The sequence below is a fragment of the Podarcis melisellensis genome (assembly GCF_964234715.1).
Source record: "Podarcis melisellensis genome assembly, chromosome: 13".
Lineage (NCBI taxonomy): Eukaryota > Metazoa > Chordata > Lepidosauria > Squamata > Lacertidae > Podarcis > Podarcis melisellensis.
The window spans coordinates 35,817,785-35,843,000 of NC_138545.1; the positions used below are offsets into that span (position 1 = coordinate 35,817,785).

Below are 25,216 nucleotides of genomic sequence, written 5' to 3' on the forward strand. Positions count from 1 at the left end.
AAAAAACAAGTAAAATAAAACCTACATACAGCAACAGTGTTCTGTGTTGCCTAGGCTCCTAAGTAAGTATGATGTAAGGCCTGCTAGCCTGCTTCCTAAAATATCACTGGTTTGCTCATTTCTATATATAGGGTGCCTACATTCTGATGTGCAAATGACTTTAGATACCTATTAGGTCCATAAATTCTGCATGTATTCAACACAAAAAACAGCGACAAATTGTTGTTGACAAAGGACAGCTGTACATACAAAGGGCCCCATTACCTTCAGTAGCTTAGGGCCTCATCAAACCTAAATCCGGCCCTGGATATAATAGATGCAAGAAGCGATAAACATGCAATTACAAATCGGACGACTTCTAGAACAGCACCTTACGACGACGGCAACAATAACAGGCAGAAAAAGGTTAAATGGGCGTGTCTCCCCTCCCCTTCCTTTTCCACGTGGTGCCGAGCGCCTTCCCATTGGCCGGCCACGTCTTGTTTTTTTCCGCCGCGGCCCCCCGTCGGAGTGGGTGGGCGGGCCCCCGCCTCGGATTGGTCGGGAGCGGGAGAGGGCGGGGCTGTGCCTTTCCGGGGTTGGCGGCTCCTCCAGGGCTGTTGCCAGTCGCTCTCTGAGCCGCCCGAGAGTGCGGGTCGCCTGTTGCAAGGCGGGAGGGCCGCTGAGTTGGCCTGCCGGGGCCTGGCTGGTGCCAGTGCAGCCGCCGCGATGCGCCTCCTGCGCTGCCTGCTGAAGGGCCATTCGGCGCTGGCCGGGGCGCCCAAGTACATCGAGCACTTCAGCAAGTTCTCGCCGTCCCCGCTTTCCATGAAGCAGTTCCTGGACTTCGGTGCGTGGACGGGCAGAGGGAGGCGGGCAGGCAGGCAGGGGAAGGAGGCGCATTGACCCACCAGCCGGGTCTCCCTGCTGTCTCCAAAAATAACAAGCCAATCCGCATAAATGCGTGTTTAAATCTCTGTGCATCCGCTCTGTTGCTACTTAAACAACAGCGGCAGACAAGAAGTTTTTTTTTAATGGTAAACAAAAGGGGTGGGAAGCTTTGGTTGCGTTTCTGCATTGCTTCTGCTCCATAGATGATTATTATTTTTAATGGTGAATTAAAAGGGAGGGGGAGTTTCGGAGCACATTCCTGTCTTGCGAGTGCAAGGAATGACCTGATTTGAGGGGGGTGGGGACTTGCTCCCAGGTAAGTGCATGTAGAGTTGTAGCCACTGGTTGCTGCGTTGTTTTTCTTAGCTGCCTTGGGTGTTTTGTAGGTGGGAAAGTGGGACAATATGCATGATCTAGGGAAGCGAGAACCGGGTGTCCCCCACCCTCCTGCGCCCAGCTAAACTGGATTAAGGACCCGCTTCTCCTTTTGCCTCCCTAACCTTGTTATGCCCATCCCCTGCGCTTGGGACTTCATCAAAGTGGAGTTATTCTGTTTCAGGTGTTCTAAGTCCCTGGTACCTGAACAGGTTTGACATGGTGGTGGTCTTGTGCAAGTGTGAGTAGAAGCAAGTCCTGTTGAGTTGAGTGGAATTGGCTGCCAGGTCACTTTGCCTACAGAATTGCCAGCTGGTAGATCAGTTGTGGCTCAAACAGTTCAGTGTAACCAGGTGAATCGTGAAATGACCTCAGAACACCTCTCCTCTGCGTAAATATACCAAGTAACACTTTAATCTGGTTCTCTGAACAGCATTCCCTGTTTATCTATGGAGGAATGTCCGGCAGCCGAACAGGTGATCTTTCCTCTTATTTGTGTGTGTGTGAGAGAGAGAAGATTGGGAGCATAGCTCGCTTTGTGTGCAGAAGGTCTCGGGTTCAATGACATCTCCAGTTAAAAGTTTATATAAGTAGATAAACATTCCTATGCACATGCAACTCACGCCATAAGCATGCAGCCACCCAACTTTCCTCAAATTTAGCCTGTTCTTTGCCTCCCGTGCAGTCCAGTAAATCTCTTCCTCCTGTGTGCTCCCATGCCTTTAACACACACACCCATTTCCACAACTAGATACTTCAGGCTGATCTCTGTGCTTCCACAAGTCACGGAGTGCAGTTCCATAAGTAAATATGTCCTGTGTAGCTCAGATAAATGTGGTAGCCCCAAAAGGGGTGTGCATCATTCCCGTTTCTGTACGTAAACATTCTGTTTTGTATAGAGTTCTTGTGCCCTTCCTTGCTAATCCATTGCCATGGTTCTGAGAGATTTGGGATGTGCAGAAAGCTCTGCTTAAATGCGGGACCAGTGTTTCCTGGGGGCTAAAAGTGTATATATATGAACTAGGGAATTGCTGCATTCAGCCCCCTACTCCCCCCCCCCCCATTGTCATTTGGTTCAGCAGTTTTACCTGCAGGGGGCTAGTATAGTTTCAGTGCTGCTAAATGACCCAAATCTGAGCGGTGACAGCACCACCATCTCCATCTATCCACAAGGTTGCAAGCCAAACACCTGGACTAAATCTGGGCAGGTACAACTTCTAAGGTTCTGTTCCCAACAGTGCCCCTTTTGCCATGATTTGCTCACTCCTCCACCTGGATTGACATCTCCCCAGACACACTACTTTTTTGAAAGGACCTCAGAGATGAATGAGAGGAAGGGGGCAGGACGGACAATATTTCAAAGCGATTCTTGTGAATTGCAAAGACCTTGCCTCCTCGCTCTGGGTTTATGCTGCTGAGTTGGGGGGGGGGAGTTTTGTGTGATGCCCTCTGAAGGATATGAAGGACAAGCGGTGCTGATTGGGGGATCCTCAGCGTCAGGACCTCCCCTAGCCCCACTTGCCGGTTTTTCTGGCCAATTCCCCCCTCCCTCCATTTTCCCTGCAGTGCTTCATTCTTTTCAAAACAGCGGGGCTAAATAAAGAACTCCGCACTCTTTGCCTCGGTAGCAAACAGAAACATGCACAATGGATTCCTTGTCTCCCTTTCCAGCAGTTGCTTGCACAGCTCAGCTTGCTGCTTAATTCTTTGACCTGTGTGCAGGTTTTCTTCGGGGGGGAGTTTGGATGGAAGGGGTGGGGGCGGTGGGGAAAACCTTTGGGTGTATGGGGCCCAGCTTCCCTTCTCCTACATCCTCTCCTTGTTTTTCTGTCTCCTCTGTTTGCTGAACAGCTCCCTGTTTCCCTGTCCTTGCCCAGCGCTCTCACCTTGGGTTCTTCCTCCTTTTTTTGACAGCATAAATTGCTTCCACACATCTGCTTCAGTAATAAACACACCACGTCCCTGCTGTCTGCAGACCTTCCTCCTGTTAGTAGAGAAATACCCTGTTTCCATACGGTTTGATTTATAGAATTCAGAGGTGGCAGGGCTTGGAAATAACACCATCCAATCCTGTGTGTGTTTTTGGAAAGCTGGTTCCCCACCCCCACCCCGTGCTTCTTACTAATGCATTACAGTGGTTTCTGCTTTTCTTTTCTTTTAAGCTCTCAGGACTTTTGTAAAATAAGCCGGGTATTTTTTTTTTAACCACCTTGGATTTCAAGGTCAAGCTGCGCCACTGAAAACAAATTCCAGCAGTTGCATGTGAGGGATTAAGGCCTGCTATGCTAATTCATTTGCCTGGGAGTAAGATCCTTTGAAAGGTCTAAACCACTGAGCCTCTTGGGCTTGCCAATTGGAAGGTCGGTGGTTCGAATCCCCGCAACGCGGTGAGCTCCCATTGCTCTGTCCCAGCTCCTGCCAACCTAGCAGTTCGAAAGCACGCCAAAAAGTGCAAGTAGATAAATAGGTACCGCTCCGGCGGGAAGGTAAATGGTGGTTCCGTGTGCTGCTCTGGTTTCGCCAGAAGCGGCTTAGTCATGCTGGCCACATGACCCGGAAAAACTGTCAGCGGACAAACGTCGGCTTCCTCAGCCAGTAAAGCGAGATGAGCGCCGCAACCCCAGAGTCGTTCATGACTGGACATAACTGTCAGGGGTCCTTTACCTTTTAAGATCCTTTGAACTGAAGAAGATTTACTTAAGAGTAGACGTGGTTAGAATTGTGGTGTTTTTCTCTGTTTCTGCGCTTTCATCTACCCCAGGAAATGGTTTTCTTGCCCATTGAGTAAGGGAACATGGAAAGCATTGAAATCCGAGGTAATCCGTAGCAGATGTTGGAAATCCACCCCAGAAATGGAGCAGTAGCAGCTGGGTGAATGGATTTGTCGGCAGCTGAAATGGCAAAGTGTGTGGCTATACAAACTCTTGGCGCCTGACTGCTTGAATCTACCATTTTGTTTCTAAATCTTGAGCAGAAACTTGCCCACCTTTTCTTTGCAGTTTGTTCTCTACAATCATGCGGTCTAGCGACTTTCAAGGAGCAGAGCCTGAGCAGCTAGCTTATTCCATGTTCGTTATCTTACTCCAACATAGCAAAAGCAACAGGGAGCCGTTAAGACACCTTAAATACTAAGAACGTCACCTGAGCTTTCCCTGATCAGAACCTTTGTCATCACAAATATGGAGGGGACAGTGAAGGAAGATATAAAATTTGTGTGTGTTTGTGTGCACGCATGCATGCATGCATGTTGCGCTTGTAATACTGTAGGTACATGTGAACATAGTTAATTGCAGGATCTGGAACAGGCATAGGCAAACTCAGCCATCCAGATGTATTGGGACTACAACTCCCATCATCCCTGACCACTGGTCCTGTTAGCTAGGGATGATGAGAGTTGTAGTCCCAAAACATCCGGAGGGCCGAGTTTGCCTATGCCTGATCTGTATCTTACAAGGCTAGAATTTTATAGATTATCCTCCGATTAGGGGACCTTCGCTGGGGATCGCAGGCTGGTTTGCAATAACTTTCCAGAGTGGCACCTTGGATCCTGACCAGGGTTCAAATCCCCACCCTACATAAAGCCTTGGGCCAGTCGCTGCCTCTCAGTCTAACCTACCTCACAGGGTTGTTGTGGGGGCTATTTGAGGAGAGGGAGAACCCATGCATAACACCTTGAGCTCCTGAAGGGGAAAAAAGGAGGGATAGAAACGCAGCAGTCAAATAAATAAATATTGGCTGGCATAACCTTTTCCTTGGGGTGTGCGCCAGAACAGCTGATAGCAGGGTGTGTGTGTTTTTTTCAGGATCCAGCAATGCCTGCGAGAAGACCTCATTCACTTTCCTCCGCCAAGAACTCCCTGTCCGGCTGGCAAACATCATGAAGGAAATCAACCTTCTCCCAGACCGTGTGCTCAGCACCCCTTCCGTTCAGCTGGTGCAGAGCTGGTGAGTCCCTTCTGTTTATTTAGATGCTTATGGGCAGATAAAATCACAATATATAAAAAAACACCATACACAATAAAAACAAGAGCAAAAACAAACTAATAATACGCTCCCTCCCACAGCACATTTAAAAGTGCATCGGATGTCATTCACCCTGCCTGAAGAGGAACAATTGCTTCCTTGTGCCTAAAGGTGTATAATGAAGGTCCCGGCCAAAACTCCCTGGCGAGAGCATTCCATAGACAGGGAGCCACTGCAGAGAAGGCCCTGTTCTTGTGTTGCCACCCTCCAGTCCTCTCATGGAGGAGACACACGAAGATGGGCCTCGGAGGATGATCAGAGGCTCCTTTATTATCCAGCCTGCCAAACCAAAGTAACTTTCCAGCCCTGGAGCGGATGTTACTCGGCTGGAGGGGTAGGTCTTCTGGCTCGTTATAAGGCAGTTTCACAGTGCCCAACACCCTTCAGCAGTTGCCTGGGGGCTTCTCATTCACAGGGCTCTTTTACAGAGCCATTCTGCACAAGTCTACTCAGAAATGTAAACTCGGTGTTCATCTTCTGTGGCCCTTCTTTGTGTGCCTCCTCTGTGTAAGGTCTGGATCTGGTAACATGAGAAGGGTCTTCTCTGTGGTAGCACCTCGTTTGTGGAATGCTCTCCCCAGGGAGGCCTGCCTGGCGCCTTCATTATATAGTTTTAACCTCTGGGCAAAAATGTTCCTCTTCAACCAGGCCTTTGGCTGATTAATACTCTACAGCCTTTTAAATACATCTGGGCAAACTGGGGTTTTCTTCTTGTTGTTTTGGTTTAATTATTTTCTTGTGTTTTGTCTTGTATTTTATTCTGTCAACCGCCCTGAGATCTTTTGATGAAGGGTGGCATATAAATTCAATTAAATCAATCAGTCAGTCAGTCAGTCAATCAATCAATGTTGTTCAGTTCAAAGGGGTTTACTCTCGGGTAACCCTATGTAGAAGGGATGCGGGTGGCGCTGAAGGGTTAAACCACAGAGCCTAGGACTTGCTGATCAGAAGGTTGGCGGTTCAAATCCCCGCAACAGGGTGAGCTCCCGTTGCTCAGTCCCTGCTCCTGCCAACCTAGCAGTTCGAAAGCATGTCAAAGTGCAAGTAGCTAAATAGGTACCGCTCCGGCAGGAAGGTAAACGGTGTTTCTGTGTGCTGCTCTGGTTCGCCAGAAGCGGCTTAGTCATGCTGGCCACATGACCCAGAAGCTGTACGCCGGCTCCCTCGGCCAAGAAAACGAGATGAGCGCTGCAACCCCAGAGTCGGTCACGACTGGACCCTTCGAACTGCTAGGTTGGCCGGAGCTGGGACCGAGCAACGGGAGCTCACCCCATCGCGGGGATTCAAACCGCCGACCTTCTGATTGGCAAGTACTAGGCTCTGTGGTTTAACCCACAGCGCCACCCATTCCTCCACAAGAGCTTACGTTTCAATAATTGAGTTGTCAAAGTGCCCCCCCCCCCTTTTTGCCTTGGAAGCACACGGGTTTTTTACAATCTCTCAAACCGAAAATATGGCTGCCATTCTTTTCTCTTTTTTTGGTGGTAAGGTGGCAGCTCTGAGTTAGAAGGACCAGTGGTTTTGGTGGAGATCAGGGAGTTGTTATGTGAGAGAAACATGAAACAGCCGAGGGAGCCGCAGATGTTGCTGTACTACAACTCCCATCATCCCTTGAATTACAACTCCCACCAGCTGTGCTGGCATCCTGCTTTAAAGCGACTGTCTGCTTGGGGCCGTGTAGATATGTTTAGGAATAATGATTTGGAGCACATAGGATAACGCAGTGCTTTTCTTGCCCTGATCTGCAAAAGTGTGTCTGTGTGTCAGAGTGGAAATAGGTTCTAAGCAAGGTGGATCTGCTTTAAATCAAATTGATTTAAATCACGATTTAAATCACTAGTCAGTAAGACTTGATTTAAATCATTTTTTTACAGATAGACTCACTCTTGCTGGTATAATCTTGCTTGTATATATTTACAACCAGATGAAGGTTTCCTTTTTGGAATAATAAATTTTCGGAGTAGTTTTTACAGTTATATCAAAAATTACTGATTTGGTTATACTGTTAGAAACACATAGATAATTATGAAATTATTGTCAGGTTTAATAAGTTAACTGTTTATATTTGGACAACTTTTCTGCTGTACTTTATTGGAAGGAGAAAAACAATCATTTCCTTAATAACAAATTAAACAATTTTTAAAACTAAAACAGTAACATTATAGCATATGTATCCTTGTTTGTTAACTGATGTGGTTAAACGTTGTTGTTTTTTAAAAAAACAGACTGTATTTTAGCACACATGAAAAACTTAAAACAAATCCTTATTTCCTGATGAATAGGCTCTGGACTATGATGTAACTTAAACAGAAAACTATCTTTAGAAATATTTTTCCTCCAAAAGCATTTTATTTTAAAAATCCAATTTTATTTTATTTTTAAATCCGATTTTTAAAATATTTTAAAATATTCTAAGGCATCGAGGAGGGATGTGGCATGTCTCGACGGGGCTGGGGAGGGATTGGCATGTAGTTTCAAATGCCCAGATTGTGCTCTAAAACACTTTCAGCAGCTGTGAGTCTTTGGGTGGGTGAACCTGGCGGCTGACTCTTAAGAAATACAGTGGTACCTCGGGTTAAGAACTTAATTCGTTCCGGAGGTCCGTTCTTAACCTGAAACTGTTCTTAACCTGAGGTACCACTTTAGCTAATGGGGCCTCCCGCTGTCGCCGCACGATTTCTGATCTCATCCTGAGGTAAAGTTCTTCACCCGAGGTACTATTTCTGGGTTAGCGGAGTCTGTAACCTGAAGCGTTTTTAACCTGAAGCGTCTGTAACCTGAGGTACCACTGTAAACATACAAGGGAACAGGTGAGGTCTCTGCTTGGGACCTGATGCCACAATAAATCTGTTGGCCTTTAAAGCATCCATCGCCGACCCGGTACCCTCCACATGCCAGCAGCCTCAGCCAGTGGAACGGATGGGCGTTTCAGTCCAGGTACATTGTAGTGATCAGGTGGGATTGCTATGAGGAATTATAACAAATATAGAGTAAGCCATCTGTGTCAGCAATGAAAGCATTGCGTTGACTGGGTTTAAACTATTTTGATATGATTCTTGATCAATCCACACCTCTGCATCCCTGTTCCATTTCTCTTTCTTCACCAGTCACGTACACAGCCCAGTTGCTTCGCCAGGCAGGCTCCTGGGTCATCAAAGATAGTGGGCGAGCTTCTTTGAAGTAGCCTTTCCAATATGTTAATCTCAGGATGTTAATCTTAGGGCCAGGAAACAGGTTTCACATAAAGGTGATAATGATCTTTGTCCTCCTGGCTATCCTCCTTATCATGTATATTGCTTGTTTATGACCTCAGGGGTTGCCAAATGTTCTCCTTTGTAGTTCTGTTCTTTGTTTACCCCAGAAATATGCATGCTAATTAGTTTTAATTAGTTTAACTTTTCCCCACAGTGGGGTTTGTGGAAATGCTCAGAAGAAATCTGATTGGTTCTTACGAACACTCTGTAAAAAGTTCTTTTGTGAATAAAACGACCTGGGCCAAGGGGTGGAGACACACACACACACACACACACACAGAGAGAGAGAGAGAGAGAGAGATATTATTATACGCACCCTTCCCAGAGTCTTGCTGGTTCAAGCCTCTGTGTGTATTCTTATTAATCAGAGTTCAATCCTTCCTTTGTGAACGCCTCAGTACATCAGGAGGGTGGCAGGTTGGCAAAGGAGGCTTCACGATGCCACAACACTCTGTTTTGTTTTCTTGGTGCGGCACACTCACATGGCTCCCTACGCATGCTCAGAAAACTGTAGCGCCTTGTCAGATTCAGTTCCCAAGGAAGGAAGATGCTTGGCCGGTTGCCTGCCTGCTTGGGTCTTTTAACTTCTGTTCCCCTCACTCCCCTTTTCTTCCTCCCCCCGCCCCTTTTTAGGAAGGGCTTTTTGTTTTGTTTTCTCTTCGCCTGAAGGTGCCGCTGCTTTTAAGTGGGTTGCACGAACTTTGTCCTACTTTGAGGGAAGCACGTGATGTGGGACTGTTTGTTTGCTTCGCTTCGCCCTGTTCTCACATCCCTTTGCAGTTGCCTGAGAAACGCGGCGTAGGAAAACCGCGATTCCCCCACTGCAGAGCAAAGCGGCAAGTTGATTGCTGCAAACCCTCCCTGCACCCACCCAGTGCCCTAGCTGGCGTTGAAAGCTGCCTGTTTCCTTATCAGCACCTCCCAGCTACTAATAAATATGCTTCTTTCCTTCCATGCAGCACCCCACTTTTGTTTGAAAAGTTCCATTTGATTTCCCACAGATCAAAACCCAAAGGAGAGATGCAAGTGGAATATAGGTGATGCGGTTGTGCATGTACATTCACACAAATACAGTCATACCTCAGGTTACAGCCGCTTCAGGTTGCGTTTTTTCGCCGAAAACTGGAAGTACAGGGGCGGGTTACTTCCGGGTTTTGGCGGTCGTGCATGCGCAGAAGCTCTGAATCACAACCTGCGCGTGTGCAGACGGGGGTCGCGATCGCTGGGGGTTGCAAACTGGCAACCCACACAGAATACGTTCACAACCCGAGCGTCCACTGTACGCATTTACAGTGGTACCTCGGGTTACATACGCTTCAGGTTACAGGCTCCGCTAACCCAGAAATAGTACCTCGGGTTAAGAACTTTGCTTCAGGATGAGAACAGAAATTGTGGCGCGGCGGCAGCAGGAGGCCCCATTAGTTAAAGTGGTACCTCAGGTTAAGAACAGTTTCAGGTTAAGAACGGACCTCCGGAACAAATTAAGTACTTAACCCGAGGTACCACTGTATATACATAGAATCAAAGAATCTTAGAATTGTAACATTGGAAAGGACCATGTGTGGGTCATGCAAGTGCACCCCCTCTGCAAGGCAGGAACCTTTTGCCAAGCGTGGGGCTCAAATCTACAGCCCTGAGTGTAGCTCAGTCAGTAGAGCACGAGACTCTTGATCTCAGGGTTGGGGGTTCAAGCCCCATGTGGGGCAAAAGATTCCTGCATTGCAGGGGGTTGGACTTGAGGACCTTCAAACTCTGATTCTTTGATTCTGTGTTCTAAAGATATGTGTCTCTCCTTTAGCCTCTTGCCCTAACACTAATAATAATAATTAACAATAATAATTATTATTTATACCCCACCCACCTGGCTGGGTTTCCCCAACCACTCTGGGTGTCTCCCAACATAATATTAAAAACACCACCTAACATAAGAACTTCCCTACACAGGGCTGCCTTCAGATGTCTTCTAAAAGTCAGATAGTTGTTCATTTCCTTGACATCTGATGGGAGGGCGTTCCACAGGGCGGGCGCCACCACTGAAAAGGCCCTCTGCCTGGTTCCCTGTAACCTCACTTCTCACAGTGAGGGAACCGCCAGAAGGCCCTTGGCGCTGGACCTCAGCGTCCGGGCAGAACGATGGGGGTGGAGACGCTCTTTCAGGTATACTGGACCGAGGCCGTTTAGGGCTTCAAAGGTCAGCACCAACACTTGGAATTGTGCTCAGAAATGTACTGGGAGCCAAAGAAGGTCTTTCAGGACCGGTGTTATGTGGTCTCGGCGGTCTTCACATACCCAGCCCATGAAGGCCACAGGCAGCTCTTCACAAACTTCTTCTCCATCCAAGTAGTCCCTACTCTTCTTTCTCTCTTCCTTCTACCAGGTACGTGCAGAGTTTGCTGGACATCATGGTGTTCCTGGACAAAAACCCTGAGGACCAAGGGACGTTGGGACAGTGAGTTTGGGTTTTGCGGGGGAGGGAGGAGGCTGTTGAGCACAGCACATACAAGAACCCCACCTCAGAGCATCACTGCAAAGCCACTTTTTATGTGACATCTTTCTTGCATGGAGAATGTCAACAATCTTGTCTGGAGTTGCTGCAGTACTTGGCTTTGGTCTCCTCCCACTGGAACATGACTTGGGAATTCAAAATAATATTTTGGTTAAATCAATATGATTTAGCTTTGCTTGGGAAGCAAAAGGTTTGTAAAATTGCACAGAAATCATTCAGAATGATTGACAAGTACTTGCAGTTATGTATTAATATTTTCAGAAGGTAAAATTAAAACCCGAAAGCGGTTTTATGTGCATCTTCAGCAGACATAGACCTACCACAAAAATAATAGCAGATTGGAATTCCTCACATCCCAAATGAGATGCCCTAATGGGGCAGGGTGTGTGATTTTCCTCAAACACACAGTGAAAAGTAGGAGACCTGGGCCCTTGCCTTGTCAGGAAAATTTGAAGGACATTGTTCCGCTCTCAGACAGAAGAGCTACCTCCCATTTTTGAGATTTCTTCTTCTTTCTCTCTCTCTCCCCACCCCCTTTGTGACCTGTCTCCTCCCAGATTCACGAATGCCCTGGTCACGATCCGTAACCGCCACAACGACGTGGTCCCCACCATGGCGCAGGGCGTGATTGAGTACAAAGAAGCTTATGGGGACGACCCCGTCACCAACCAAAACATCCAGTACTTCCTGGACCGCTTCTACCTGAGCCGCATTTCCATCCGCATGTTGATTAACCAGCACAGTGAGTTCAGTGGCAGCCATCTTGGATTCTTGTCCAACCCTAAACCTCCTTGTTCCTGGTCTGTAACACTGCTTCTGCAATTCCTTTTTCTTTTTTTGCTAATTAAATTTTATCAGTTTTCAAAAAATTTGACGCATTTACATCCTATTAATACAATTCAATACAAATCTAAAGTTGTCTCCCTACCCTGTTTTTCGCAACAGTTTCTTTCTTCCCCCTTCTTGCTGTAGCATAGTAGTGGCGCTGTGGTCTAAACCACTGAGCCTCTTGGGCTTGCCAGTCAGAAGGTTGGCGGTTCGAATCCCCGTGATGGAGTAAGCTCCCGTTGCTCTGTCCCATCTCCTGCCAACCTAGCACTTCGAAAGCACACCAGTGCAAGTAGATAAAGAGGTACCACTGTGGCGGGAAGGTAAACGGCATTTCCGTGTGCTCTAGTTTCTGTCATGGTGTCCCGTTCTGCCAGAAGCGGTTTAGTCTTGTTGGCCACACAACCCGGAAAGCTGTCTGTGGACAAACGCCGGCTCCCTTGGCCTGAAAGCAAGATGAGCGCCACAACCCCATAGTTGCCTTTGACTGGACTTAACCACCAGGAGTCCTTTACCTTTACTTTTTACCTACATACTTCCCAATCCTTTACTTAAAGCGGTTTAAATTTTTATTCTTCTGCATATCCTGGGGCCTGTCACTGCCTCAAAGTGAAGTCGCCCATGCGTGGGGCAGCCCGACCCCAGTTCCTGGTGTGCCAGGATCTCCTCATGCCTGTCCTGTCATGGTTACCACATGCCATGGTTTCTGCCTTTGTTTACTTCACCCTTTCCCCCCCTTACAGCCTTGATTTTTGATGGCAGCACCAACCCGGCCCACCCCAAGCACATCGGCAGCATCGATCCCAACTGCAACGTCTCAGACGTCGTCAGAGGTCGGTGGGCTTTTATCTTCTGCGTCTCCCCCCCCCCTTCCTGAAAATGAATGAACTGCAGCTAAAATGCAGCGGAACCTTGGTTTTTGAACATCTCCGTTGACAAACATTTTGGTTTTCAAACGCTGTACGGTGGTACCTCGGGTTACATACGCTTCAGGTCACAGACTCCGCTAACCCAGAAATAGTACCTCGGGTTAATAACTTTGCTTCAGGATGAGAACAGAAATCGTGCTCCGGCGTCGTGATGGCAGCAGGAGGCCCCATTAGCTAAAGTGCTGCTTCAGGTTAAGAACAGTTTCAGGTTAAGAACGGACATCCAGAACGAATTAAGTACTTAACCCGAGGTACCACTGTAAACCCGGAAGTAAATGCTTCAGGCTTTGAACACGCCTCAGAAGTTGAACATGCCCTGCGGCTTCCGCATTGTGTTTTTCATATTGAGGCTTCCGTTTTGAATTTTTGAATATTCCGGAACTCGAACGGTCTTCCAGAACGGATTACATTCAGAAACCGAGGTACCACTGTATTATATTCATTTTTCACATGGTCTAGTCCTCCCCCTGCTCAACCCCTTATATGCTTAAGAAGGTCTCTTCTCTTCAGAGAGTAGCTGGAAGTAGGGGAGGAAAACGGTCCTTGTTTCCTTTCACTCTGCAGTTTTCATCTGAAATCTTTGGCGCAGTACTGCGCCCAGAGCTCAGAAACTCCCCTCGTTAATGAAATTCCCTGTCGCAAAATGTGCCTAGAACAATGGGAGTTTCAAACACGGCCCTCACCTGAGGGCAATGAGGGGGATTGCCACATGAGAACAGGCCATTTCAGGAGTCTGTGGAATTCTCTGGCGCCGTCCTTGTCGACGATTTCCTTGTTGTCGATTTCCACACCAAGCTAAGACTTTTCCTGTTTACCCAAGGCCTTGGGTCAATTAATGTTGCCTCATTTGCAACTGTCTTCAAGGGCAGCCCCACGTGCAATGCTTGGTGGTAGTCTAACCTGCAGGTTACCAGGGGCACAGACAACTGAAGCCAGGCAGTTCTTTCATAGCTGAGTTTGAGTGTTCCCAAAGAGCAATTCAAAGGGAAATACCAAGAGAAGCGGAGAGAGAGTCCTCCGTGGCAAAGAAGCAGAAGCGATACAACTCACGTTGCCTCCTGTTTCTCTTTTATTACTTGACGAATGGTGATTTTATTACTTGGGGGGGGGGGCAGCTGGGTCTTTAAGGGGAAGATCAGGAAAAAAATACTCCCTAATCCCATCTCCTAGCAGCCATTCCTGGTAATTCATACCAGCGTGCAGCAAAAGCATTATGTTAAAAGGGTTCCAAAAGCAGACTGGGCTAATTAGATCTGAAGACTTGTTAAAACAAGATTTTGAGTCACGTACCGGACTGAAGCGGGATGCGGGTGGCGCTGTGGGTTAAACCACAGAGCCCAGGACTTGCCGATCAGAAGGTTGGCGGTTCGAATCCCCACTACGGGGTGAGCTCCCGTTGCTCGGTCCCTGCTCCTGCCAACCTAGCAGTTTGAAAGCACATCAAAGTGCAAGTATATAAATAGGTACCACTCCGGCAGGAAGGTAAACGGCGTTTCCGTGCACTGCTCTGGCCACATGACCCGGAAGCTGTACGCCGGCTCCCTCAGCCAGTAAGGCGAGATGAGCGCCACAACCCCAGAGTCCTCCACAATTAGACCTAATGGTCAGGGGTCCCTTTACCTTTACCGGAGACTGACAAATTGATAAAACGAAGATGGACAATCAGAATTATGAAATTGGAACCAACAAGCAAGAAAGCAAAATGTAAATAAAAGATATTACCTCAAGAAACCAGAACATGAGGAGTCCCTGGAAATTATTTAATTTGGAATTTATAATTGGTGATAAATGTATATGATTTGATCTGATTTGTTAATAATTGGAAGATTTTTACTGGAAAATGAATACAAATTATAATTATTATTATTTAGCATACTGTGTTCCTGCAGCAACCTAACATGTTGGGTCTCTCTTCCTGCCGCAGATGCTTACGACATGTCCAAGCTGTTGTGTGACAAATACTACATGGCTTCTCCCGACCTGGAGATCCAGGAAGTGAACGGTGAGTCCTGCAGGGGGCAGAGCCAGATGGCAGGGCGGCAAGATGGAAAAGAGGGTTCATTTAAACTCAGGGTGATAAAGGAAACATGGGTGCTCCGGTGGTGTCTAGGTCAAGAGCTGGTGGGCATCGACGAAGGCCGTTGTCCTAACTCTGCTTTACCTGGGAGCAAGCCAGGGCTTACTTCTGAGTAGACGTGATCGGTACTGTGCTTGCAGGCCAGCTGTGGCAGGTCCTCTCGACTGCAGACAGGTTTTGCAAGGTGTCCTGATAAACAGAGGTGCTCCTCCTCCACCTGAATATGAGGCTCATAATCATAAACGTTGCAGAGACGGGACCTTAATTTACGCTGGAGTGTAATTTTGGGGAAATGGGCTTCGTAATAACATTTCAACGGGTGGAAAATGCCCCAGTTTATAGTCTGTTTCCATTTTGGACTGCATAACTTTCTCTCCAGGCTTCCCTTTTTAAATGAAATAAAAGAGAGAAAGTCCATCCTTTCAGCTTGTAGAGCAACTCTTGGCCTCATTCATTTCCTCCCCCTTTTAATTCAGCATCTGGAACAGGACCTCACCCGTGGCCTAGTAAGTAAATCATTCAGTCAGCAGGCTGTCCTGAAGGTTAGCATTGTGGCTCAGTGGCTAAAGCTTTGCTAGAATCCCGGCTTCCTTCCTTGTGGCTTTTTTTTTTATCGCCTCCTAAACCAAACGATAGCAGCTCCCGTCCCTTTAATTGGCAGCATGGCATGGAGAATTCAACAGGTGCAGCTCTTTGCAACGTGGAAATCGGGAGTAATGGGAAATCCTAGTTAACGGACAACTTAGAGTAGATGCTTAACTTATTTCTTTCATCAAGACTTAGGGGCATGTTTGCATTTTTATTTTATTTTTTTGCATTCAGGACTGAATCGGTTCAATAAGGATATTGGTTTTGCCCTTTTCCAGTATTTTCTAATAAATACAGAGCAGCCTTTTGACAGAACGCAAATACTGATCTTGAAATAATAAAAGACAGAAAAACACAAACCCTCGTTTGCTATTTTTCAGTGTTCATTTGCAGTCAAACAATATCTCCCCCACAATTATGCAGCCCTTCGTGTTCATTCTGGAAGGAAGGACCCTACAATTTATTAACAATGGGTCTCTTTTTCCTGGGTCTGTGGTGGGAGATAGGATAAACTAGACAGGGGCAGATAGTGGTTCTGCTTCTCAGGTATCACCAAGGGGTAAACAAACCACTTTCATCGCCCATGTATTAAAGCATCCAAGTTCCACTAACTAACAGCAGGCAACCCCGATTCACGTAGGAGAAGTCTGTCAAAAACTATGAAGCTACAGTGGCTAAATGGAGCGAGCCTCCATGTTCAAGAGCAGTATACCCCGGATTTGAGTTTGAATGGTAGGGCTGTTGCAGTCATGCTTGGCTTGTGGGCTTTCCAAAGTCATCTGTTCGGCCCACGATGTTGGATTGGAGGGATCTTTGGTCTGTCTCAGCGGGTCTTTGCTCAGGATGGTAAAAGCATTTAGCCCACAAGTGGAGCCTCCCAACCATTCAATAGTATTTGGGGGGACGGAGAGTCCAGCTCCCGAAAGGGGGACACATATCAGCACACATTTGATATCACACAGCCAAACGGTTGCATTCTGCCATTGAATAAATGTGTATAACCTCCAAGGCTGCTTTATACTAGCGTGCAAAATCTGATGGTTCTGCAGCAACTAGAATTACATAGAGTCGTACGTTGAATTTCAAACAGCTTAGTTCTCAAACGTTTTTACTCCCGAACGCCGCAAACCCAGAAGTGAGTGTTCCAGTTTGCGGACTATTTTGGGAAGCCGAACATCCGATAGGGCTTCCATGGCTTCCGATTGGCTGCAGGAGTTTCCTGAAGCCAATCAGAAGCCGTGCTTCGGTTTCCGGACGTTTTGGAAGTTGAACGGATTCCTTTCGACTTCCGAGCAGGGCCGGATTTAGATTTGATGAGACCCTAAGCTACTGAAGGCAATGGGGCCCTTTATATGTCCAGCTGTCCTTTGTCAACAACAAATTGTCACTCTTTTTGTGTTGAATATATGCTATACGGTAATTTATGGATCTGATAGGTCCATACACAACTCAAAACACTGTGGCTGTATGCAGGCTTTATTTTATTTGTTTTTTATCTTATATTTTGGAAATGTACATCCAGTTGTTTTATTCCCTTTAATTTTTTGGGGGGGGGCTCCCAAGAGAGTGGGACCCTAAGCTATAGCTTGTTTAGCTTATATGTAAATGTGGCACTGCTTCCGAGGTATGACTATAGAGGCATTTGGGGATTGTGCTTTTGGGAAATGGGAGCAGTTTTGTGCATGTTGAAGTGGGTGGGTGGGGAGAAGGACTTGCGAAGAGCAATAGAAATGCTGACATGTCAGCTGGTAAAGGTAAAGGGACCCCTGGCCATTAGGTCCAGTCGTGACCAACTCTGGGGTTGCGGCGCTCATCTCGCTTTATTGGCCGAGGGAGCTGGTGTACAGCTTCAGGGTCATGTGGCCAACATGACTAAGCCGCTTCTGCCGAACCAGAGCAGCGCACGGAAACGCCATTTACCTTCCCGCCAGAGCGGTACCTATTTATCTACTTGCACTTTGACGTGCTTTCGAACTGCCAGGTTGGCAGGAGCAGGGACCGAGCAACGGGAGCTCACCCTGTGGCAGGGATTTGAACCGCCGACCTTCTGATCAGCAAGCCCTAGGCTCTGTGGTTTAACTCACAGCGCCACCCGCGTCCCAATGTCAGCCTGATGGGGAGCTAAAAGCAGGAAGTCTTGGAGGGCTCCCAGGGAACCAGGGATCCAACCAAGGAGCCAGGGGAAAGGCTTTGGGGAGCAGGGAAATGCAAGGAGTCTCCTCTGTTTGTGAGGCCTTCTTGGCTTGGTTGAGTGGCTGAGGCATCCTGTCTTTTGGCATGAAAGCATTGGGGGTGTGGCATCTTGGGGGCAGCACCTGACATGAGCCAGAACATCTAACCTTGAACATGGAATCTGTGTGGATAAAGCAGCGTTTCTGAAAACTGGCAGGTAAATGCAGCAGTAAGCATGGGCGACTTGCACGTGGCGGGTTGGTGGAAGGGAAGGTAGAGAATAGCAGCCGTTGTGCTTTCAATGACCTCTCCTCTCCTCTCCCGCTTCCTAGCTAACCAACCTGACCAGTCCATCCACATGGTCTATGTCCCGTCTCACCTGTACCACATGCTCTTCGAGCTGTTCAAGGTAATTCTTCCCTGCCGTTTTAATAATAATAATAATAATAATAATAATAATAATAATATCTGAAGGAGCGTCTCCACCACCATCGTTCAGCCCTGACACTGAGGTCCAGCGCCGAGGGCCTTCTGGCAGTTCCCTCCCTGTGAGAAGTGAGGTTACAGGGAAGCAGGCAGAGGGCCTTCTCGGTAGTGGCACCCTCCCTGTGGAACGCCCTCCCATCAGATGTTGAGGAAATAAACAGCTCTTTGACTTTTAGAAGACATCTGAAGGCAGCCCTGTTTAGGGAAGTTTTTAATGATTGATGTTTTATCGCTTTTTACATTATTATTAATATTTTGTTGGGAGCTGCCCAGAGTGGCTGGGGAAACACCGCCAGATAGGCAGGGTATTAATAATAATAATAATAATAATAATAATAATAATAATAATAATAATCTATTTATTACAGTCCAGTAATGGACTCATTATAACAATAACAATTTATAATACAATGACTAATACGAGTCAGTGGAAGTCCCTCTTTTCGTCACATATTCTGGCATGGGAAGCAGTCTTGTTACTTTTGATAAATCAAAATCACACTTACGAGATTAATAACCGTTTTTAAAAAATTCTCAAACACGCATGTCTGTTTAATACAATAAATATTACTGAGCAAAAGAGCAACTGGAGGAAACTGTCGCCTGACTTTTCCAGCGGAATCCTAATCCCTTTGTGGATCCGTAGCGAGTTACCTGCTTGAGTTACCTTGATGGCAGTCGGCCATTTCCCCCCCAGCATGCATTTCCTTGTCGTTCTTAATGGCCGACTGCTGAGGTACACTCTAACTGCAGGAAGCAAACCTGTGCCAGTTGGGTGTGAAGCTTAATTCTTCCAAATTTATTCAGTGAAGGGTCTTAAAAATATGCTTTTGAGTGTGAGGAATTCCAGTCTTCTGTTATTTTTGTGGCTGGACAGCTTTTAGCTTTTAGCTTGCTAAGTCTAGTTTTGATGAAGAATCACCTAAGCTGCTTTTAGAAAACCAAGTAATTTTGATTCTACCTTCTGAAAATGTCAGGTAATGCTAACTAATAATAATAATAATATAGAATTGCAAGTACTTGGGGATTATTTTTAATGATTTCTATGTAATTTTACCTGCAGTTTACTTACCGAGCAATGCTAAATTATATTAATTCAACCAAAGTGTCTTTTGAGTGCCCAAGTCTTGTTGCAACTTTTTTTGGAATTTGAAAGCTGAAATATTCAACCCAGTAGGGCAGGGAGGTCTGGTTTAGAAAAGTCTGGCTAGGGGAGACCTCGTTTTTCCGTTGTCTTTCAGAATGCCATGAGAGCCACTGTGGAAAGCCACGAGTCCAGTCTCACGTTACCGCCCATCAAGGTGATGGTGTCCCTGGGCCAAGAAGACCTCTCCATCAGGGTAAGCGGGGAGACTGAGAAGGGAGGAGTTTCAGAAGGAAATCGTTCAGAAGGAGTGGCCACCGGGACCACATAACACTGGTCCTGAGAGATCTGCATTGGCTCCCAGTAGTTTCTGAGTACAATTCAAAGCGTTGGTGCTGACCTTTGAAGCCCTAAACAGCTTTGGCCCAGTATACCCGAAGGAGCATCTCCACCCCCATCATTCAGCCCGGACACTGAGGTCCAGCTCCGAGGGCCTTCTGGCGGTTCCCTCATTACAAGAAGTGAAGTTACAGGGAACCAGGCAGAGGGCCTTTTCAGTGGTGGCACCCACCCTGTGGAACACCCTCCCACCAGATGTCAAGGAAATAAACAACTATCTTATCTTTAAAAGACATCTGAAGGCAGCCCTGTTTAGGGAAGTTTTTAATATCTAATGCTGTATTGTTTTTAACGCTCGTTTGGGAGCCACCCAGAGTGGCGGGGTATAAATAATAAACTCAGCCAGATGGGCAGGGTATAAATAATAAATCATCATCATCATTATTATTTTTCATCATCATCATCTAGCAGCAGTAACTGCCCCCGCTACCTCCATCACAATTGATGCTATTTTCCCTCCCTGTCTTGGAGCAGATGAGCGACCGCGGAGGTGGGGTCCCTCTGCGCAAGATAGAGCGGCTCTTCAGCTATATGTATTCCACAGCACCCAAGCCAGAGTTGGGGACCGGAGGGACGCCCCTGGTATGTGCTCTTAACTGGGCCCAGAGTGGTGGGAGTGGGAGAGAGAGAGAGAGACCATTTACTAACCACATTCTTGTCCTTTCCTCCTGCTAAAACCAGGCTGGCTTTGGGTACGGCTTGCCAATTTCCAGACTCTACGCCAAGTATTTCCAAGGTGACCTTCAGCTCTTCTCCATGGAGGGGTTTGGGACGGATGCTGTCATCTATTTGAAGGTGAGTTGGTCTTGTCCTTGTCTTCCTTCCCCCACCCACAAATGTGACTTCCTTCTTTTGAGGGCTGACCTGGTTTCTTCACATATTGACCCATTGAGGAGCTGTTCCTTTCCTGCTTCTCAGGAGAGATGAATGTAATAATAATAATAATTTACTATTTATGCACATCAGAGTGCAAGTAGATAAATAGGTACTGCTCTGCTGGGAAGGTAAATGGCATTTCCGTGCGCTGCTCTAGTTCACCAGAAGTGGCTTAGTCATGCTGGCCACATGACCCGGAAGCTGTACGCCGGCTCCCTCGGCCAATAAAGCGAGATGAGTGCCGCAACCCCAGAGTTGGTCACGACTGGACCTAAGGGTCAGGGGTCCCTTTACCTTTACCTTACATCTGGCTGGGTTTCCCCAGCCACTTTGGGCTGCTTCCAACAGCTTAAAATACAATATTAAACATTCAAAGCTTCCCTAAACAGGGCTGCCTTCAGATGTCTTCTAAATGTCAGGTAGTTGTTTAGTTCCGTGACATCTGGTGGGAGGGCGTTCCACAGGGCGGGCACCACTACCGAGAAGGCCCTTTGCCTGGTTCCCTGTAACTTGGCTTCTCGCAACAAGGGAACTGCCAGAAAGCCCTCAGCACTGGACATCAGTTCCTTGTAACAGGCTTGTCTTTTTGTGGATCTCTCCGCAAGAGGCTGTAGTTGCCGTTATTATTGTTATCAGTTTGGTTTCTTTACCCCGCAGTTCATCCTTAGGTCCCAGGGCGCAGGTTGCCACAATTTAAAATCCAGTATTAAAAGCAGATTGAAACAATTATTTCTCAATCAGGTAAAATTTTTAAACCACAAGGAAGCAGTGGTGTGGTAAACACGGCCAGGTAATGAAAAGCGTAACACACGTTCGAAACGAAAGCTTAGGGATGTTCGCTCTGCAGGCATCTGCTTTGGAGCGGCTCAGCTGAGCCAAGGCCCAAGGACTTATGCACCTTATGCTCCTGAGGTCATTTGCCTTGGAACAAAATCAAGGGCAGAGAGTCCACGAGTGACATCAGTTGGGTCATTGCCTCATGGTGCCTATGAAAGTGGGCGTGGTAGGGAAAGCCACTTCCGAGCACTCGTAACCTTTCTGGTTAGGTGGTGGCTTAAAGGATGGGCGTTAACTTTGCCACACGTGTTAACAGTGAGGGGGGAAAGTATTTGATCCCCTGCTAAATTTGCCCATTTGCCCCCTGACAAAGAAATGACTAGTCCATAATTTTATTGGTAGGTTTATTGTAGCTGTAAGAGACATTTTTATTGGAATTTAGTCTTGTAGCCCAGTCCAGCCTTGTGCATGTCTACAATCTTGTCCCTGACATCCTTGGACAGCTCTTTGGTCTTGGTCATGGTGGCGACTTTGGAATCTGCTGGATTGATTCCTTCTGTCGACAGGTGTCTTTTGTACAGGTACTGTAACGAGCTGGGATTGCAGGTAAAACCTCTCCCTTACAGCAGGTGCTTCTAATCTCAGCTCGTTACATACAGTGAAGAGACCAGGTAGCCTGACACCTGGCTGCTTGATAGGGGATCAAATACTTATTTCACTCATTATAATGCACATCAATCTCTGACCTTTGTCTTCTGGGTTTCTGGGGGTTTTTCCTACTGTTGTTCTGTCTCTCACAGCTACAATAAACCTGTCATAAAAATGATGGGCTGGTCATTTCTTCATCAGGGGGCAAACAGGCAAATTTAGCAGGGGAGCAAATACTCCCCCCCCCTTCACTGTACTTTCTTCCGAAAGCCCTGAAGTGTCACTGGGAATTCCAAAAGAAGCCCGGGCGAAGAGGACCTTTGTTTTGGATGCATGTTTGGGTTAGGAGAACCTCTATGGGAGATTTTGTGACCCTCCTTCAGCCGTTGACTCTGAACAAGAACTCCATATGAGTCTCCTGTTGCTATTAAAATAGGGACCGTGGGAAGGCTGTTACTTTTTCTGTCTCTCCCTCCCCACACATACCTTACCTGAGAGCCAGTGTGGTGTAGTGGTTAAGAGCGGTAGTCTCCTAATCTGGGGAACTGGGTTCGTGTCTCCGCTCCTCCACATGCAGCTGCTGGGTGACCTGGGGCTAGTCACACTTCTTTGAAGTCTCTCAGCCCCACTCACCTCACAGAGTGTTTGTTGTGGGGGAGGAAGGGAAAGGAGAATGCTAGCCACTTTGAGACTCCTTAAAGGGAGTGAAAGGCGGGATATCAAATCCAAACTCTTCTTCTTCTTCTTAAAAAAACACACATACACCCCAAAGATACAACCTGGCATTGGAAAAATCTATACTGCTACAATGCCCATCTCCCTGAGCCAGTTTGGCCAGTGGCTGAGGATCATGGGAGTTGTAGTCCAGCATCTGCAGGGCACCACACTGGCTCTCCCTTTTGGAGTGAGCTCCCCAACTTGCAGGGCCCACAATGGTCACCTGGTGGTCCCTGTGGGCATTGCCAGGTACAGGGGGTTGAAGGCACGGTGGATTGGGCACTTACAGCCCCGGAACTGCCATTGGAGGTACGTTGGCCGTGCACCTGGCCCTGCTAGGAGCCCCTCATCCCACACTGCTTTTGTCCCTTTCCCAGGCCTTGTCAACAGACTCTGTGGAGCGGCTTCCCGTATACAACAAATCGGCTTGGCGCCACTACCAGACCATCCAGGAAGCCGACGACTGGTGCGTGCCCAGTACGGAACCCAAGAACACCTCCACGTACAGGGTGACCTAAGACCGAGACTTTTGCTCGCTCGAGGGAACGGTGTCTCGACGCCCGGCCTCGTCGACGGAGGCACTGAAACTATGGGGCGGGAAAGAGAAACACGGGATGATCATCACCAGCACAAACCCACCTCGTTCTGCAAGAGCTCGTGGTTGGCCTGGCCTGGAGCCTGGCAGCTTCTCAGATTTGATTTTTGGAAGTACATAGCCTAGATCTCCTTCACAAATATTGCCACAGCCCCGCATGGAACTTCTTCTCCTTCTCCTTGCCCCACCCTCAGAACTGCCGTCTGGCCTAGCCGATTGGAGTTTGCCTTCCATGAGTGGTTTGGATCATACTTAAGTGTTTTGCACACCATCTATTATTATTATTATTATTATTATTATTATTATTATTATTATTATTATACCTGAAAATGGAAGAGCTTAAAGGATTGGGCACTAAAGATTTAGAGAAGAGTCAGAAAAGGATGGTATAGCAGCTGGCACATGTGGGGTGTCTTCGTTTCCTGACATGGCGGACTGAGGGGAAGTGTCACCTATAGGCAGATAAACCTATTGAAACGAGCAGGCAAGTTTGAGAAAATTCAACGCCACCCGGGTTGCTTCTCAACGCAAGCAGAAGAGGGAGGGCAGTTTCTGGTACACGGAAACCCTTGCGTTACATTTTGTACCTTTCCCAACATGTATGACTCCCCAGCTAGGGAGGACGTGACATGAAAAAGAGGCCGTTTTAACTGTGGGTTGGGTAGGTGGGAAATGGGTATCCAGACAGACCGTAGGTGTGCCGTGGGATCTGTGCCAGCGTTGGAAGGAGATCTCAGAATTTCACTGGTGGCTCCCTGCTCAGTCGGCTTGTCCACCCACCATTGGCTGAAATGGTTCCATGGCTGAGCGCAGATCTGCTCCCAGTGAGGCTCATGCTGACATGCTTCCCTTCGTGGTGGGAAAAAAACCCTGCGCACCCCGTTTTCTGTGAGCCAAAGCGTTGCCTCCGAATGGGGTGGGCAGTTTGGGGGAGCCTTGCAATGCCAGAATTCCCACGTGATGCTTACGTGATGCTTGCAGGAGCCACACGGAGCTGCTAGGTCGCTTGAGGCACTGTAGCAAAGCCTTGTGGGAAAAACATGGCGGCGTAAGCAACTGGGCCTAGTTCAGTGGGTTGTGGTGGGTGAGGGAGAGGCTGGGGAGGGGAGTGTTGAGGGCTTCCCCCTTCAACTCCGGTGGAGCAAGTGGAGGTCTCTGCCCAGAGAAGAAAGGGATTGTCTCCTCGACTATGGTGTGTGGAAGTGATAGGCAAGAGTCGCTGTTTGCAGTATTGGCGCCAGTTTGGGAGGTGCAAAGACTGTAGGAGCTCCCTCTGCCAGTCCTCCTTCCTTCTCCTGTAGCTCCTGCCAGGGTCCCTCTTTTCTGGTCCTCGTTCGAAGCAAATGGGAATGGTGATGGGTTTGTGGCCAAAACGTCCCCCCATCTGTCTCCTGCCATTGCTTTCCGTTCCGGCCGCTTCCCCAATTCATCCAAGCAGGAATCGCCTGCGCCCCTCCCCCAAATTCTTCTGATCTCACCTTTTGTCTCCCCAAGCAACTGCCAGCCAGCCTTTGCTTGGAACCTCCTGCATGGCACACTCTCAAATTGTCTGGAAGTTTCCATGTACCTATATATATATATATAGATCTATTTTATTCTCTGGGTGGAACCACGGACACACAAAAACTGCCACAGTATTCTTTGCTCGCTGGCGAACCATCGGGGGAAAGAACCATTAAATTTTAAACCCTACCTCCCTGATTGTGTGACGCGTTGCTTCATTGCGGATTGACTTTTTGGTGTTGGGTTTTCGTCATCCCTACGTTTACTGACTTTTCGAGGAATTGTAGAATGGAAGAATGCTCCGTTAGAGGCTTGGTTCACCCTATTGTGTTTCTGAAGCTCAGATTTGGATTCTGTCCCTGAAATGCCCTTGGCTAGCAAGATTCAGGTCATCGGGCAGATTCTTGGTCACTGGTTCCTGTAATGGCGCTTTCCCCTTCTCTTTGGTTTTTGAAAGAAGCAGCCGTTAGGGTTGTCGTGGGAGAAACACAGCGTTCTACCTCAAGCTG

General features: G+C 47.6%; 1 protein-coding gene across 2 annotated transcripts; it reads left to right on the forward strand.

Moving 5' to 3' along the window:
• The first annotated feature begins 615 nt into the window (after positions 1-615).
• On the forward strand, positions 616-24,896 carry PDK2 (pyruvate dehydrogenase kinase 2). Of its 2 annotated transcripts, XM_081884266.1 has the most exons (12): positions 616-829; positions 5,049-5,190; positions 10,900-10,971; positions 11,586-11,770; positions 12,600-12,689; positions 14,710-14,787; positions 15,339-15,368; positions 17,955-18,031; positions 19,350-19,448; positions 20,066-20,173; positions 20,273-20,386; positions 22,987-24,896. In XM_081884266.1, exons 1-12 carry the CDS (start codon positions 709-711, stop codon positions 23,125-23,127), a joined length of 1,257 nt encoding a protein of 418 aa, XP_081740392.1. In that variant the 5' UTR covers positions 616-708; the 3' UTR covers positions 23,128-24,896. The 2 variants fall into 2 exon arrangements, with proteins under 2 accessions (XP_081740392.1, XP_081740393.1); XM_081884267.1 differs by lacking the exon at positions 15,339-15,368 and having other exon boundaries at positions 617-829.
• Positions 24,897-25,216: the final 320 nt, after the last annotated feature.